Here is a 16,439-nt window from a genome sequence, read left to right on the forward strand (position 1 = left end):
TCGAAAAGCTCTCTGGCCTTTGTTGTTGAATCTGTTCTTGAAGTTCAACACTTGACTGAGGGACCTTACAGATGTTGTATGTATGAAAAGTCATGACACCCCTATCATTTCACACAGAGCGTATCATTTGTTATGTGATTGTTTAAGCAAAATGTTGCTTTGAACTCATTTAGGCTTGCCTAAACAAAGGGGGTGAATACCTACGCATTGACTACATTCTATAGGCACTGTATCCAAATATCCACTCACCCCCACAAAAACTGAGGCGAACATGCTTAGGAAGCCTATCTGTGTTTTATGAGTATTTTAGAAGAATTTGGTTCATGTTGAATATCTGTGTGCAGGAGCCTGGAAAGAAGCTTTCATTGTGACTTTGGTCCTGTCTCTGATCCTTCTCTGTGCTCTGTCAACTGTGGTCTGCATTCTGCTCAAACATAGAGGTATAAAACACATTCTTGTCATTAACAGCAATATATTGTCAATGATAATAACATTACTATATAGAGATTTGTTAACAAAGATTTTTCTTAAGAAAAGTCATCCTTGTTATCTTTCAGGGTCTTGCACGTTGTTTTCATCACAGAAAAGCAAAAACCATACAGATTGTAAATATGTGAAATCTCATCAGTGTGATGAAATTAGATGTGACACGTTGTAACATAAAACATGATTGATTTTATATTAACATGATTTTGATTGTGGCTTTGTTTTCAGATCAAATGAAGCTTGAACAGAATAAATCAGGTAAGCTAATTGTTTCATTCTGAACACATTTTTGTGGGAGATATTCTCACATGACATGTCTGGTACTCAAATTTCTAAGTCTAATATTTCAAGTTTAGATTTGACTTTGTTCAAATTTTTCATATTTATACACTGTCTTGAATTTTCACTCAACAGAGACAAAACAACTATTTAAAGGTAATTAATGAATATTCATGATCATAAACTATGGCATAACATTGATAATCATGCCTAATTTCTTAGTTTGGTTTGCAATATATTTACCTAACTATATTTATTATCAATATGCCCTGTTAGGGACAGAAAACAGTCTGGAGAAACGAACCGTCAAAGAAGGAATTAATCTCGAAGGTAAAAATGTTTAACAATATTTTCCTACACAATCTTCATTGTAACATCTGTGTTTTACATTTACTTGGTATTTCTTTATATGCAGATTGGCACCAGGTGAAAGCATTCAAAGGTAGGAAAAACAATCTATGCCAAAATTGTTACATGTTTTTGTTTACGTTTAGGGAAGTTCAACTTAATGTTAGATGTGAACATAAACTGTGATCCATGGTAATATGGGAGAGATAGGGGCATAAAGTGGCCAAATCACCATTAATAAGCATGCTGACGCCTTAAGACATGGTACACTACGACGTTCACAGAGAGCTTCGTACACCAAAATGTCTGTCGGAACCAGTCCAGAACCACTCAAAGTCCCCCCCCCAAAAACAAATAATTTAGTTTATTTGAGTTGATTTGGCCATGCAATCATGTTGATTACTTCCCTTTTAAAAGGATTGTTATTTTGGCAATGAGGCCTTTAATCTACTTCGCCAGAATCAGATACCATTTTAATGTCTCCTTCCAGTATGAAGGAAGTTAGAGGTAGTTTTGTGAGCTAATGCTAAGTAGCGTTAGAGCAACGACTGAAAGTGTACAGGGACAGCTAGATAAAGGGTCTAATTGCAAAAATCCCAAACTATCCCTTTAAGATAATTATTTAGTAGGCCTAGATCACACAACTTACATATCTTAATATTGGATGTCAATGAATAAAACCATATTCTCTTCCCTCAGAGAACATTACTCTGGATGAAAAAACTGCTCATGGTACAATTAGAGTGACTCAAGACGGAAAGACAGCTCATTACATCAAAGAAACTATGAAATCTTCCGATCAAAGGCATCCTCATGTATTGGCTAATCAGAGTTTCGGATCAGAACAACACTACTGGGAAGTTAAGGTGAGGGATGAAACAGTGGATAAAGCAGTGGGTGACTGTGGGAAACTGTCATGGTATGTTGGTGTGGCCAGAGATAATGCTAAGAGAACATCTACAGTCCCTGTAACACCTCTTCATGGATTCTGGACTCTCTTTTATGAAGAAGGAAAGGGTTTCCATGTCAATACTGACCCTCCAACCTCAGTAACTGTGAGAGAAAAGCTCTCAAAAGTGGGAGTGTTTCTAGACTGTGATAATCGATCTCTGTCTTTTTATAATGTTGAAACAGAGTCACATATCTACACTTTTTGTAATGTGGTGACATCACACAAGTTTCTTCCTGTGTTCAGACCTGGACAACACCCAATAAAAATATTGAATGAAAACTAAGAAATGAGGGTAAAAACATGAGACACATGTCCAACAATACTGCTCATCAATAGAACAGACATGTTGAAGACAGGAACACGTGGTCAGAGATATAATTTTAGACATAAGTAATATTTAGTGATGTCCAGGTGTATATGGTTTGTCATCTGAGGCACAAGGGTAATCAAAACAACTACAATTGTTCAACTTGTTGCTACTTGTAGTGAGATTATTGATGTACACTGTAATTCAACTGTACTAAAAGCTAGCAGTATCATATATTCTTTAATTCTGTTGAAAGGTTTTTAGATAACGATGTCCTTTGTTAAAAATGTAATATACTTAAATAAATTAATATCAAGAGTACATGACTGACTGCAAAATATTTTCCATTGACCATGGTGTCCTGTCAGCTGCCACAATAAAGCTTTTGTTTCAGATTCCAATGCTACACACCCTTGTGGTATAGTTAGTGCACTGTACCGCGGTTTTGAATTTCTTGTATGTTATTGACGTCATTTTGATCAATTACATTAAATAGTTATGTTTTGTAAAACAATTTGAAAAACAACAGACGATAGGATTACTCAATACAATGATAAAATGGAAAAATCAAGACTCGTTTTAACCAACATGTCTACGGGCTTCAGAATGGAGACCTATCCCTAGCTAGTATGATCTAAGAAGTACAACTTTTACCTTTTGCTGTAAATATATATATATTTTTCAGTTTTCCATCATTTCCATTGATTGTTAGCTAGCAGTGATCAAAGTTAGCAGACATTTGTAATACATTTGTTTTAAGAACTGAAACATGGATTACAGTTTCTCCTGGTCCATAGACTACTTTCAGGAAAAGGAACCATCTAACATCAAGTTGTAAAATAGTGAATTACTTCTTTAAGATGAATGCACTAATAATAAGTCACTCTGGATAAAAGCATCTGATAAAAGACTAAAATGTCAATGTAGATGTACATGATTTGATATTCCATTGTTTGTCTGAGTAATGACAACGTACTGGGTTTAAATAAAAAATAAAAAATTAAAATATTATACTAAAACACAAAATGTACTTCTCATAGTATGATAATGTCGCGACTCCCGCCGAAGTCGGTCCCTCTCTTTGTTTGGGTGGCATTCGGCGGTCGATGTCACCGGTCTTCTAGCCATCGCCGCTCCACCTTTAATTTTCCATTTGTTTTGTCTTGTTTTCCCGCACACCTGGTTTACATCCCCTCATTACTCTACGTGTTTATTATCCTCTGTTCCCCCCATGTCTGTGTGTGGTATTGTTCGTTCATTACGCTACAGGCTGGATTTGCGCCGGGTATTGTTGTAACCCTTGGTTTTGTTATTTGTACCTATTTGTGTAATTTGTGCGCTCTCGCTTTTTTCCTTGGGCCGGAGTGTTGCGACGCAGTTGCGTCCTGCTGTTTTCCTCTGCCTGAATAAAGTGTGCCTGTTCACTCATCTCTGCTCTCCTGCACCTGACTTCCTTCGACGAGTTGCACACACTCTGACAGATAAATAATTTAAATGGAGGATACATACAATGCCTAGTGAAAGTATTCACATTCTGCTGTCTTAAAATTTTATCTAAAAAGGAAATAAATATACAACCTACTCCACATTTTAAAAGTGAAAGAAAATCATATAAACATTTCTAAATGAATAAAAAAACTCAAACCAATAACATGTTGTAATGCTCTGTATTTATTTTCTTAGTCAACCTTGTGTTCGTTGTGTTAATCAACCTGTTTCGTTGTGTTCTTGAACGTAGCCCTCTTTCATTGTGTTCTTGAACGTAGCCCTGTCTTTCATTATTTTTCATTGATTTCACCTGTGTTAGTTACTCACCTGGTCTCATCAGCTCCTTATTTAGTTCAGTTCATTCTGTTTGTGCCTTTGTGAGGTATTGTTCGTTTTGACTCTACTAAGCCTTTTCCTGGCTTGTTTGTGAGAACCATTTATAGCCTTCAGTCCTAGTTTTGATTCACCTGCCTGTTTGCCTACCTGTGTATGACCATTGCCTGCCTGTGACCACGTTTCCTGCTTCTGCAAAGGTGAAATAAACACCTGCTGCGCTCTGCATGTGAATCTACACCTTTTTATCCCTGAGTATTCATTACACATGTCTTGATTGTAAATGTCTTCATACATACTTGGTGGAAGCACCTTTGATAGCCATCACAGCTGTGAATCATTTAGAATAAAATTCTGTTAGGGCAACATATATCCATTGTTTTTCTCAAAATTGCTAGAGCTCTGTAAATTTGGTTGGGAGTCATTGATGGACAGCAATATTTAAACATGGATTTTTAAGCAAATTTAAGTCAGGACTGAGACTAGACCACTGAGGAACACTCAACACCTCTTGGAAAGTCACTATGTTCTGTCTTTGGCATTAATATTTGTGTAATTGTCCCACTGAATAATACGATCCCAGTGTCAGGTTAGCCAACTTCTACCGAATAGCAGCACTGTAGAAACTCACATTACAACTTACATTACAACGGAACGACTTGATTAGCGTAGTGTTAGCTAGCTACATAGTTGTCTTTGCTGTCCTTGTATCCAAGATAATTGTGTAGTTTTGAGAAATTGTCGAGGTTACCTAGCCAGTTAGAGGTTACCTAGCCAGCTACACTTTCAAACAAAGTCAAAAACGCAGCCACTGCTAGCCAGCCTACTTCACCGCCAGCAGTACTATATCATTTTAGTCAATAAGATTTTATTTTATTTTTGCAACGTAAGCTTAACTTTCTGAACATTTGCATTAGCGTAGCCTCTACTGTAGCCTGTCAACTATGTGTCTGTCTATCCCTCTTCTCCTCTCTGCACAGACCATACAAACGCTTCACACCGCGTGGCCGCTGCCACTCTAACCTGGTGGTTCCAGCGCGCACGACCCACGTGGAGTTCCAGGTCTCCGGCAGCCTCTGGAACTGCCGATCTGCGGCCAACAAGGCAGAGTTCATCTCAGCCTATGCGTCCCTCCAGTCCCTCGACTTCTTGGCACTGACGGAAACATGGATTACCACTGATAACACTGCTACTCCTACTGCTCTCTCCTCGTCTGCCCACGTGTTCTCGCACACCCCGAGAGCTTCTGGTCAGCGGGGCGGTGGCACTGGGAGCCTCATCTCTCCCAAGTGGACATTCTCTCTTTCTCCCCTGACCCATCTGTCTATCGCCTCCTTTGAATTCCATGCTGTCACAGTTACCAGCCCTTTCAAGCTTAACATCCTTATCATTTATCGCCCTCCAGGTTCCCTTGGAGAGTTCATCAATGAGCTTGACGCCCTGATAAGTTCCTTTCCTGAGGATGGCTCACCTCTCACAGTTCTGGGTGAATTTAACCTCCCCACGTCTACCTTTGACTCATTCCTCTCTGCCTCCTTCTTTCCACTCCTCTCCTCTTTTGACCTCACCCTCTCACCTTCCCCCCCTACTCACAAGGCAGGCAATACGCTTGACCTCATCTTTACTAGATGCTGTTCTTCCACTAATCTCATTGCAACTCCCCTCCAAGTCTCCAACCACTACCTTGTATCCTTTTCCCTCTCGCTCTCATCCAACACTTCCCACACTGCCCCTACTCGGATGGTATCGCGCCGTCCCAACCTTCGCTCTCTCTCCCCCGCTACTCTCTCCTCTTCCATCCTATCATCTCTTCCCTCTGCTCAAACCTTCTCCAACCTATCTCCTGATTCTGCCTCCTCAACCCTCCTCTCCTCCCTTTGTAGTAGTAACATAAGACACATGGATAACACATAAAGACATAAGACAGCTGAACATTAAAGTAACGAACCACATGTTCACGTTGATCATGAGATTGTGGTAATGGAGATATACTAAGGGACGTTCTGGCCCTCTTATTTTCTCCATTGTGCTGACAGACTGACCAGACACATGGCCACCTAAAACAATTGGACACACTAGACTTATAGTCTACACATTCCACTAAAAGCACACATACCAGAGAAATATGCCTAAGGCAACTGGACACTAATGATAAGAAGAGACATAGAGTCTGCCAATTCCAATAAGGACATACCAGAGAACATGCTGGGGCATTGAATTAAATACAGGGTTGAGTCATAGGCCTAGAGTATAGAGGGACATATATTATTTTTAAGACAAGCATGGGTCTGGCCACTATTATAATTTAACTGAAAGCAGATAATGGGCGTTAGTAGGCGTGAACAAGCAGGAAGCCTGAACTAAAAAGATAAGGATGGCAGGAAGAATTAGGGGAAGTATGCTTATTTGCATATGGGGTGGACCCATATGCTATTTATGTATAAATGTTGGAACCGGGGTTGGGAAGGGGTGTGTGTTCCGCGGGGTGTGTTCCGCGGGGTGTGTTCCGCGGGGTGTGTTCCGCGGGGACATGCCAGTTGGCTGTACAGTTGTAATAAAGAGCATGTTTGAATTTACAAGTTCTGATAAGCGTTGTATTTGAAATGATTTTCCACGACACCTTTCTGCATCCTTTGACTCTCTATGTCCCCTATCCTCCAGGCCGGCTCGGTCCTCCCCTCCTGCTCCGTGGCTCGACGACTCACTGCGAGCTCACAGAACAGGGCTCCGGGCAGCCGAGCGGAAATGGAGGAAAACTCGCCTCCCTGCGGACCTGGCATCCTTTCACTCCCTCCTTTCTACATTCTCCTCTTCTGTCTCTGCTGCTAAAGCCACCTTCTACCACTCTAAATTCCAAGCATCTGCCTCTAACCCTAGGAAGCTCTTTGCCACCTTCTCCTCCCTCCTGAATCCTCCTCCCCCTCCTCCCCCCTCCTCCCTCTCTGCGGATGACTTCGTCAACCATTTTGAAAAGAAGGTCGACGACATCCGACATCTCCGGCGCGGCCCACGCTTGGATTGCGTCCTACCTGACAGGTCGCTCCTACCAGGTGGCGTGGCGAGAATCTGTCTCCGCACCACGTGCTCTCACCACTGGTGTCCCCCAGGGCTCTGTTCTAGGCCCTCTCCTATTCTCGCTATACACCAAGTCACTTGGCTCTGTCATATCCTCACATGGTCTCTCCTATCATTGCTATGCAGACGACACACAATTAATCTTCTCCTTTCCCCCCTCTGATAACCAGGTGGCGAATCGCATCTCTGCATGTCTGGCAGACATATCAGTGTGGATGACGGATCACCACCTCAAGCTGAACCTCGGCAAGACGGAGCTGCTCTTCCTCCCGGGGAAGGACTGCCCGTTCCATGATCTCGCCATCACGGTTGACAACTCCATTGTGTCCTCCTCCCAGAGTGCTAAGAACCTTGGTGTGATCCTGGACAACACCCTGTCGTTCTCAACTAACATCAAGGCGGTGACCTGTAGGTTCATGCTCTACAACATTCGCAGAGTACGACCCTGCCTCACACAGGAAGCGGCGCAGGTCCTAATCCAGGCACTTGTCATCTCCCGTCTGGATTACTGCAACTCGCTGTTGGCTGGGCTCCCTGCCTGTGCTATTAAACCCCTACAACTCATCCAGAACGCCGCAGCCCGTCTGGTGTTCAACCTTCCCAAGTTCTCTCACGTCACCCCGCTCCTCCGCTCTCTCCACTGGCTTCCAGTTGAAGCTCGCATCCGCTACAAGACCATGGTGCTTGCCTACGGCGCTGTGAGGGGAACGGCACCTCCGTACCTTCAGGCTCTGATCAGGCCCTACACCCAAACAAGGGCACTGCGTTCATCCACCTCTGGCCTGCTCGCCTCCCTACCTCTGAGGAAGTACAGTTCCCGCTCAGCCCAGTCAAAACTGTTCGCTGCTCTGGCACCCCAATGGTGGAAAAAACTCCCTCACGACACCAGGTCAGCGGAGTCAATCACCACCTTCCGGAGACACCTGAAACCCCACCTCTTTAAGGAATACCTAGGATAGGATAAAGTAATCCTTCTAACCCCCCCCTCCCCCTTAAAAGAGTTAGATGCACTATTGTAAAGTGGTTGGTCCACTGGATATCATAAGGTGAATGCACCAATTTGTAAGTTGCTCTGGATAAGAGCGTCTGCTAAATGACTTAAATGTAAAATGTAAATGTCAGGTTTTCACTGTTTACATGGCCTTTGGAGTGGATTTTGTAACAGAGGTTTCCTTTTCACGGTGTTATACAGGCCAGTAATGTGGAGTAAATGGTGGCAGCATCATGTTATGGCTATGCTTGTCACCGGCAGGGACTGGAGATTTTGTTAATCCTGACTTAATGCTTGACAATAAGAGACAAAGTTTGAATATTGCTGTCATCAATAATTCCCAAACAAATTGACTGAGTTTGAGCATTACATTTGACGTTTTAGCAGACGCTCTTATTCAGAGCGACTTACAGGAGAAATTAAGTACCTTGCTGAATGGCATATCGATAGGTTTTTCACCTAGTCGGCTTAAGATACGAACCAGCAACCTTTCGGGTTACTGGCCCAACGCCCAATTTTGACAAAAACAATGGATATACTGTATTTTGCCCTGAGAGTTGTGCAAGGTTAGTAACATCTTATTCAACATGATTCACAGCTGTAATGTCTGCCAAATGTGCTTCCAGCAAGTATTAACTCTGGGTGTCAATACATTTTCATTTTTCATTAATTAGGAACATTTTCTATAACTTTTCTTCACTTTGAAAACGTAGAGTAGGTTGTGTAGATGGGTAGGAAAACATCTAATTCAATCCCTTTTTACATTGAATTTTTAGGCAGAATAATGTGAAGACCGCTCAAGGGGTGTGTAGACTTTCACTAGCGACTGTATATTTCAATAATGACTCCCATTGTGTACATTTTTATAGCAGTAATAATAGCAGTTATAAGATAAAACTTATCCAACAGCCCAAGGTCCAAAGCACAGCATAACACAGTCTAATTATTCAAGGGTTCCTACAAATTGGTTGTATGACCTAATGGTTTTAGCTTTGAGACACAACGTGGAATTGAATGAAATGACCAGGGTCACATTAAGGGATGTGCAACATACTGAATATTGCACCCTGTGTTTAATGGCGCAATAGATGAAACTTATTCTAATACCTGCAGTTATGATGATATTGTCATCACAGTGATGTTCTGATCTTTACGACAGGAGTGTGGCTGAGTTTGATGATACTGGCAGCTCTCAGTCCTCATGGCAGCTCAAAGTCCTGGTGAGCATATCAACTGTTTGCTAGTTTCAAAAGCTCCTATTTCTTCCATGTACATATTGTTTAGTAACACTTATCCTCTTCATAATCCATAAGCATATGTATCCCTTATGAGCAATGCATAATGAATGACAATGCACCACACACAGGTAGTGTGTATAACTGCTCATCAACATCTATAACCATAGTCATAGAGGATTCAGATCAGGCTTTATAAAGCCTTGTGGAGCAATGTGTTATAATGCCCTATTAAATTGATTTGCACTTGCTTTTGAAGCACTACAACTCCCTCCTACCCCAGCGGTCTTCACCTTGTGGTTCCCTCATGTTCCGGTCTTGACCCGGTAGAACTCCTCTATCTCTATCCTCTCTTTAATGCTGAGAGATTGGAGGTGCACTGGTACTGGTCTGGTGACCTGCCTTGTTGTAAACTCAGCAAAAAAAGAAACGTCCTCACTGTCATCTGCGTTTACTTTCAGCAAACTTAACATGTGTAAATATTTGTAGGAACATAACAAGATTCAACAACTGAGACATGAACTGAACAAATTCCACAGACATGTGACTAACAGAAATTGAATAATGAGTTCCTGAACAAAGGGGGGGGGTCAAAATCAAAGTAACACTCAGTATCTTGTGTGATTGAGATCCGGACTCTTCGCTCTTCACATACTGTCTTGCAGGAAATCACGCACAGAATGAGCAGTATAGCTGGTGGCATTGTCATGCTGGAGGGTCATGTCAGGATGAGCCTGCAGGAAGGGTACCACATGAGGGAGGAGGATGCCTACCCTGTAACGCACAGTGTTGAGATTGCCTGCAACAACAACAAGCTCAGTCCGATGATGCTGTGACTCACCGCCCCAGACCATGACGGACCCTCCACTGACCATCACCCCTGGTGAGACAAAACCGCGACACGTCGGTGAAGAGCACTTTTTGCCAGTCCTGTCTGGTAAAGCGACAGTGGGTTTGTGCCCATAGGCAACGTTGTTGCCAGTGATGTCTGGTGATGAACTGCCTTACAACAGGCCTACAAACCCTCAGTCCAGCCTCTATCAGCCTATTGCGGACAGTCTGAGCACTGAAGGCGGGATTGTGCGTTCCTGGTGTAACTCGGGCAGTTCAAATCAAATCAAATCAAATTTTATTAGTCACATACACATGGTTAGCAGATGTTAATGCGAGTGTAGCGAAATGCTTGTGCTTCTAGTTCCGACAATGCAGTAATAACAACAAGTAATCTAACCTAACAATTCCACAACTACTACCTTATACACACAAGTGTAAAGGGATAAAGAATATGTACATAAAGATATATGAATGAGTGATGGTACAGAACGGCATAGGCAAGATGCAGTAGATGGTATAGAGTACGGTATATACATATGAGATGAGTACTGTAGGGTATGTAAACATAAAGTGGCATAGTTTAAAGTGGCTAGTGGTACATGTATTACATAAAGATGGCAAGATGCAGTAGATGATATAGAGTACAGTATATACATATACATATGAGATGGGTAATGTAGGGTATGTAAACATTATATTAAGTGGCATTGTTTAAAGTGGCTAGTGGTACATTTTTACATAATTTCCATCAATTCCCATTTTTAAAGTGGCTGGAGTTGAGTCAGTATGTTGGCAGCGGCCGCTAAATGTTAGTGGTGGCTGTTTAACATTCTGATGGCCTTGAGATAGAAGCTGTTTTTCAGTCTCTCGGTCTTAGTCGAGCAGTTGTTGTTGCCATCCTGTACCTGTCCCGCAGGTGTGATGTTCAGATGTACCGATCCTGTGCAGGTATTGTTACACGTGGGCTGCCACAACGACGACGATCAGCTGTCCGTCCCGTCTCCCTGTAGCGCTGTCTTAGGCGTCTCACAGTACGGACATTGCAATTTATTGCCCTGGCCACATCTGCAGTCCTCATGCCTCCTTGAAGCATGCCTAAGCAACGTTCACGCAGATGAGCAGGGACCCTGGGATTCTTTCTTTTGGTGTTTTCCAGAATCAGTAGAAAAGCCTCTTTAGTGTCCTAAGTTTTCAAAACTGTGACCTTAATTGCCTTAATTGTAAGCTGTTAGTGTCTTAACGACCGTTCCACAGGTGCATGTTCATTAATTGTTTATGGTTCATTGAACAGGAATGGGAAACAGTGTTTAAACCCTTTACAATGAAGATCTGTAAAGTTATTTGGATTTTTACGAATTATCTTTGAAAGACAGGGTCCTGAAAAAGGAGGTTTCTTTTTTTGCTGAGTTTATAAAGATGACACGATCCAGGAGGGCCCTGTGGACCCCCGGTATAGAATCTGTGCCGTGTCAGCAGCACACAGAGATATGAAAAGGCCAGTGTCTTCCTCACAGTAAATGGTAAGGGACTGAAGACCGCACTGCACTTGTGTAGACAATGTGGAATGGGTAGCTACAGTGCCTTCAGAAAGTATTCACACCCATGACTTTTTGCACATTTTGTTGTGTTAGTCTGAATTTTAAATGGTTTAAATGTAGATGTTGTCACTGATCTACACACAATAACCCATAATGTCAAAGTGGAATTATGTTTTTAGAAATGTTTACAAATTAATGAAAAATGAAAAGCTAAAATTTCTTGAGTCATTAATTATTCAAACCTTTTGTTATGGCATGCCTAAATATGTTCAGGAGTACAATTGTGCTAAATCAGTCACATAATAAGTTGCATGGACTCACTCTGTGTGCCATAATAGTGTTTAAATTGATTTTTAAACAGATACAGCTATATGTATGGTCCCTTAGTCGAGCAGTGAATTTCAAGCACAGATTAGAGCACAAAGAACATGGAGGTTTTCCAATGGAATGCAAAGGGCACCTATTGGCAGACATTGAATATCCCTTTGAGCATTGTGCAATTATTAATTACACTTTGGATGGTGTATCGATACACCCAGTCACTACAAAGATACAGGCACCCTTCCTAACTCAGTTTCCGGAGAGGAAGGAAACCGCTCAGGGATTTCACCATGAGACCAATGATGATTTAAAAAAAAATGTACAGTGTTTAATGGCTGTGGTAGGAGATAACTGAGGATGGATCAACAACATTGTAGATGATCAAGAATAATAAATAACACAAATGACAGGGTGAAAAGGAAGCCTGTACATAATACACATATTTTAAAACATGTGTCGTGTCTTTGGCATCATTAAAACTGAAGACTTATTTATCAAATTACTCTCTGTAATTATTATTACGCGATTAAACTGATTAATCATGTAACTGTAATTAACTAGGAAGTCGGGGCACCAAGGAAAATATTCAGATTAAAAAGTTAGAATTTTCCTAAAGTAACTTTCAGATATTTTAATATCTGCTCAATTAGTCTTCGAATTAATGAATTATTATTTACCTCACGTTAGTCTCATTCCAAACGTCGTAAAATGTTGGTTATCTGCACAAACCCAGTCTTCACTATGAGTCATCCATACATCAATTGTCTTAAAATCATTGATTTACTAACTAAGTAATTCACAGAAATGCATAACACAAACACACAAAGTAGATGGTTACAAAGAAATGATAGCGGATGCGCCCTAGTGGGCTAAACCGGCATGGTGGCTTGTTAGACAAGAGGGGAGTGGGGGTCAGCTGAGAAGTCACTACAGAGTTGATAACTATAACAATTGAAATGCTAATTCTTTGTACATGAACGCTCACTCATTCACGAACAATTGCAATCAATGTATATATTTACGCTCAGTGTGTCGTCGGGATCTCTGTTGAAAAGTTTGTTTCTGTTGGAGAGTTTTTCCGCCCTCTCTCTCTGTCGTGGTTAGAACGCATAGTTCAGAGTGACATTCATTCATGTCGTTATAGGATAGATGTTTCGGCGGTTGTCGGTCTTCGCGTTCAATGATACTGAATTCCTAGCTGCAGACTAGTAATTAATATCAAAGACTTGTTCTTATTCTGTCGGTATCGATAGTCTAAGAGTTTAACCACGTGGTATGGTTAAAAGATTCAGCCATCTACTCAAACCTTGGCCCTCTCGTTATCGAGGTAAGCTGGTCTGGTGATAGAAAACCCGGGTGGGGGTTTTATTCGGAAGAGCAGAAAAGGGCCTGTCCCAGGACGCCAGACCATAACTGTGCTCATGGGCGGTCCTCTGATTTAGTTAACCTGTCTCACCCCCCCGTTCCGCTAGCGGAACTCCTCCCACATTCCACTGAAAAGGCAGAGCGCGAAATTCAAAAAATATTTTTTTAGAAATATTTAACTTTCACACATTAACAAGTCCAATACAGCTAATGAAAGATACACATCTTGTGAATCCAGCCAACATGTCCGATTTTTTAAAATGTTTTACAGGGAAAACACAATATATATTTATGTTAGCTCACCAACAAATAGAAAAAAGCACAGACATTTTTCACAGCACAGGTAGCAAAATCAAAATCAACCAAACTAACCTAGAACAAACCAAAGAAACCAAGAAACAACTTAATCAGATGACAGTCTTATAACATGTTATACAATAAATCTATGTTTTGTTCGAAAAATGTGCATATTTCAGGTATAAATCATAGTTTACATTGCGGCTACAATCAGAAATTGCACCGAAAGCAGCCAGAATAATTACAGACACCAACGTGACATACCGAAATACTCATCATAAAACATTTCTGAAAAATACATGGTGTATAGCAAATTAAAGACAAAGATCTTGTGAATACAGCCAATATTTCAGATTTTCTAAGTGTTTTACAGCGAAAACACAATATAGCATTATATTAGCTTACTACAATAGCCTACCACACTACCGCATTCATTCATCAAGGCACGTTAGCGATAGCAATAGGCACGTTAGCGTTAGCGAATAAACCAGCAAAAGATATTAAATTTCACTAACCTTCATAAACCTTCCTCAGATGACAGTCCTGTAACATCAGGTTATACATACACTTATGTTTTGTTCGAAAATTTGCATATTTAGAGCTGAAATCCGTGGTTATACAACGTAGCATAACGTAGCATAACGTGCTAACGTAGCATCTTTTTCCCAGAATGTGCAGATATTTCTATTAGACTCTCACCTATTCTGACCAAATGGCTATTCATAAACATTACAAAAAAATACATGTTGTATAGGAAACGATAGATCCATTAGTTCTTAATGCAATCGCAGTGTTAGAATTCTAAAAATATCTTCATTACGACATAAGAATTAGTTATGGTAAGGGAATAACCAAAACCTGAGCGCAAAGCTACTAGTACACAGTTCGACAGATATATGAAATAGCATCACAAAATGGTTCCTACTTTTGCTGATCTTCTATCAGAATGTTGTACAAGGGGTCCTTTGTCCAGAACAATCGTTGCTTGGATTCAGAACGAACTCTTTCCCTCTTGAATTAGCAAGCACACTGGCCATGCAGCGCTAAGCTCTCCAACGTCAACAAAGTCGAACAACGCAACACGCCGAACGTCCCGAATAAAGTTAAATAATCTAATGAAACTATATTGAAAAAACATACTTTAGGATGATATTGTAACATGTATCAAATAAATTCAAAGCCGGAGCTCATATTCGACCATAACGACCGGTTTCCAGTAGGCAATAACAGGTCCCCCCACGCGCCTTGCAGACAACAGAAAATGGGGGACACGTTGTTCCAAGATGGTTAATTCAACGTCAGACAGAGATAATCAACTCATTTTTCCTCTCACTTCCTCTTGACATCCGGGTGAAGGCGTATGACGTGCACGTATAGTCATACGTATCATGCCCATTTATAGGCAGTCACTTGAATAGAAGATAGATTTCAGACTTTCCACTTCAAATGAGTTCTGTTTTACCCACAGACAAAATTCAAACGGTTTTAGAAACTAGAGAGTGTTTTCTATCCAATAGTAATAATAATATGCATATTGTACGAGCAAGAATTGAGTATGAGGCCGTTTAAATTGGATACGATTTTCCCCAAAAGTGAAAACAGCACCCCTTGTCCTCAGGTTAAACTCCAAAGGGAATTGGAGTTTCCTTCATTAAACAGTCCAAAATCACATTACACAATTTCACAAACAGTTCCATCCTCACTCATTCATTTTATACAACAATTAGATGAAAGCCTCATATCTGAGGCTATTGTATAAACAGTGTTATGGTAAAGTGGCAGTATTGTCTCCCATGAGTTTCACAAAATTGTACCAAACGGACCAGTTCGTAGCTAGATTCTTCACCGATCTTTTAGACCTTCTCCAGAACATAAATGTCGTTTGGTTCTCCAGTTCTGTGAGGTAGAAGAAATTCCTTTGTTCTCTCTATGAAAACTCACTCTCTCTCTATACTGTGGCCATGAGGAGATAATCTCCTCCAGGAACTATGACCTCTCTGACCACAGCAGCCTGGGTGTAGGATACAGGGTGGAGGGGGATGGTGCATAGAAAAGGGCTGGTGCAGGGGGGGGGGGAGGGGGGGGGGGGTGCTCGCTGTACCCAAAGAGGACAATGTCTTGACACATGCATCTTGTTTGCAATAAGGCACTAATGTAATACTTTAAAAAACGTGGTAAAGAAATGAAATCTTTGTCCTGAATGCAAAGAGTTTTGGGCAAATCCAACACAACACTGAGTGCTACTCTTCATATTTTCAAGCATGGTGGTAGATGCGTCAAGTTAAGGGTATGCTTGTCATTTTTGGGGATAAAAAGAAACGGAATAGAGCTAAGCATTGTCCTTTGTAGAATGCCCTTCTAGCTGATCAGAAACGAGTATTCAACAATGCTGTTTTCTTATATCTCCTAGGTATAGTACAGACACTTCAAAACCTTATGATACATTTTTTTGACTGTCTGTTTTGCCATTTATTAATGTGTTATTCAATGCATTTCTATGGAAGCAGGTAGCCTAGCTTGTAAGAGCGTTGAGCCAGTTACCGAAACATCGCTGGTTCGAATCCCCGAGCTGACAAGGTGAAAAATCTGA

The 16,439-nt window shown here is 41.1% G+C and overlaps 1 protein-coding gene across 2 annotated transcripts in view; it reads left to right on the forward strand.

The window, feature by feature from the left end:
- LOC139578961 (butyrophilin subfamily 2 member A2-like) overlaps nt 1-16,439 on the forward strand; it is a 70,610-nt gene that overhangs the window by 11,090 nt on the left and 43,081 nt on the right. Inside the window, exons 6-11 of one of the 2 annotated variants that reach the window (XM_071407120.1) lie at nt 345-440; nt 715-744; nt 901-921; nt 1,042-1,095; nt 1,181-1,207; nt 1,813-3,979. In XM_071407120.1, the coding sequence (XP_071263221.1) occupies nt 345-440; nt 715-744; nt 901-921; nt 1,042-1,095; nt 1,181-1,207; nt 1,813-2,348 (764 nt within the window). In that variant the 3' untranslated portion in view covers nt 2,349-3,979. Of the gene's footprint in view, nt 1-344; nt 441-714; nt 745-900; nt 922-1,041; nt 1,096-1,180; nt 1,208-1,812; nt 3,980-16,439 lie in introns of those variants that run through there. The other variant, XM_071407119.1, reaches the window with a different exon arrangement.

Source organism: Salvelinus alpinus, chromosome 6, assembly GCF_045679555.1.
Source record: "Salvelinus alpinus chromosome 6, SLU_Salpinus.1, whole genome shotgun sequence".
In the NCBI taxonomy this organism is placed as follows: Eukaryota; Metazoa; Chordata; class Actinopteri; order Salmoniformes; family Salmonidae; genus Salvelinus; species Salvelinus alpinus.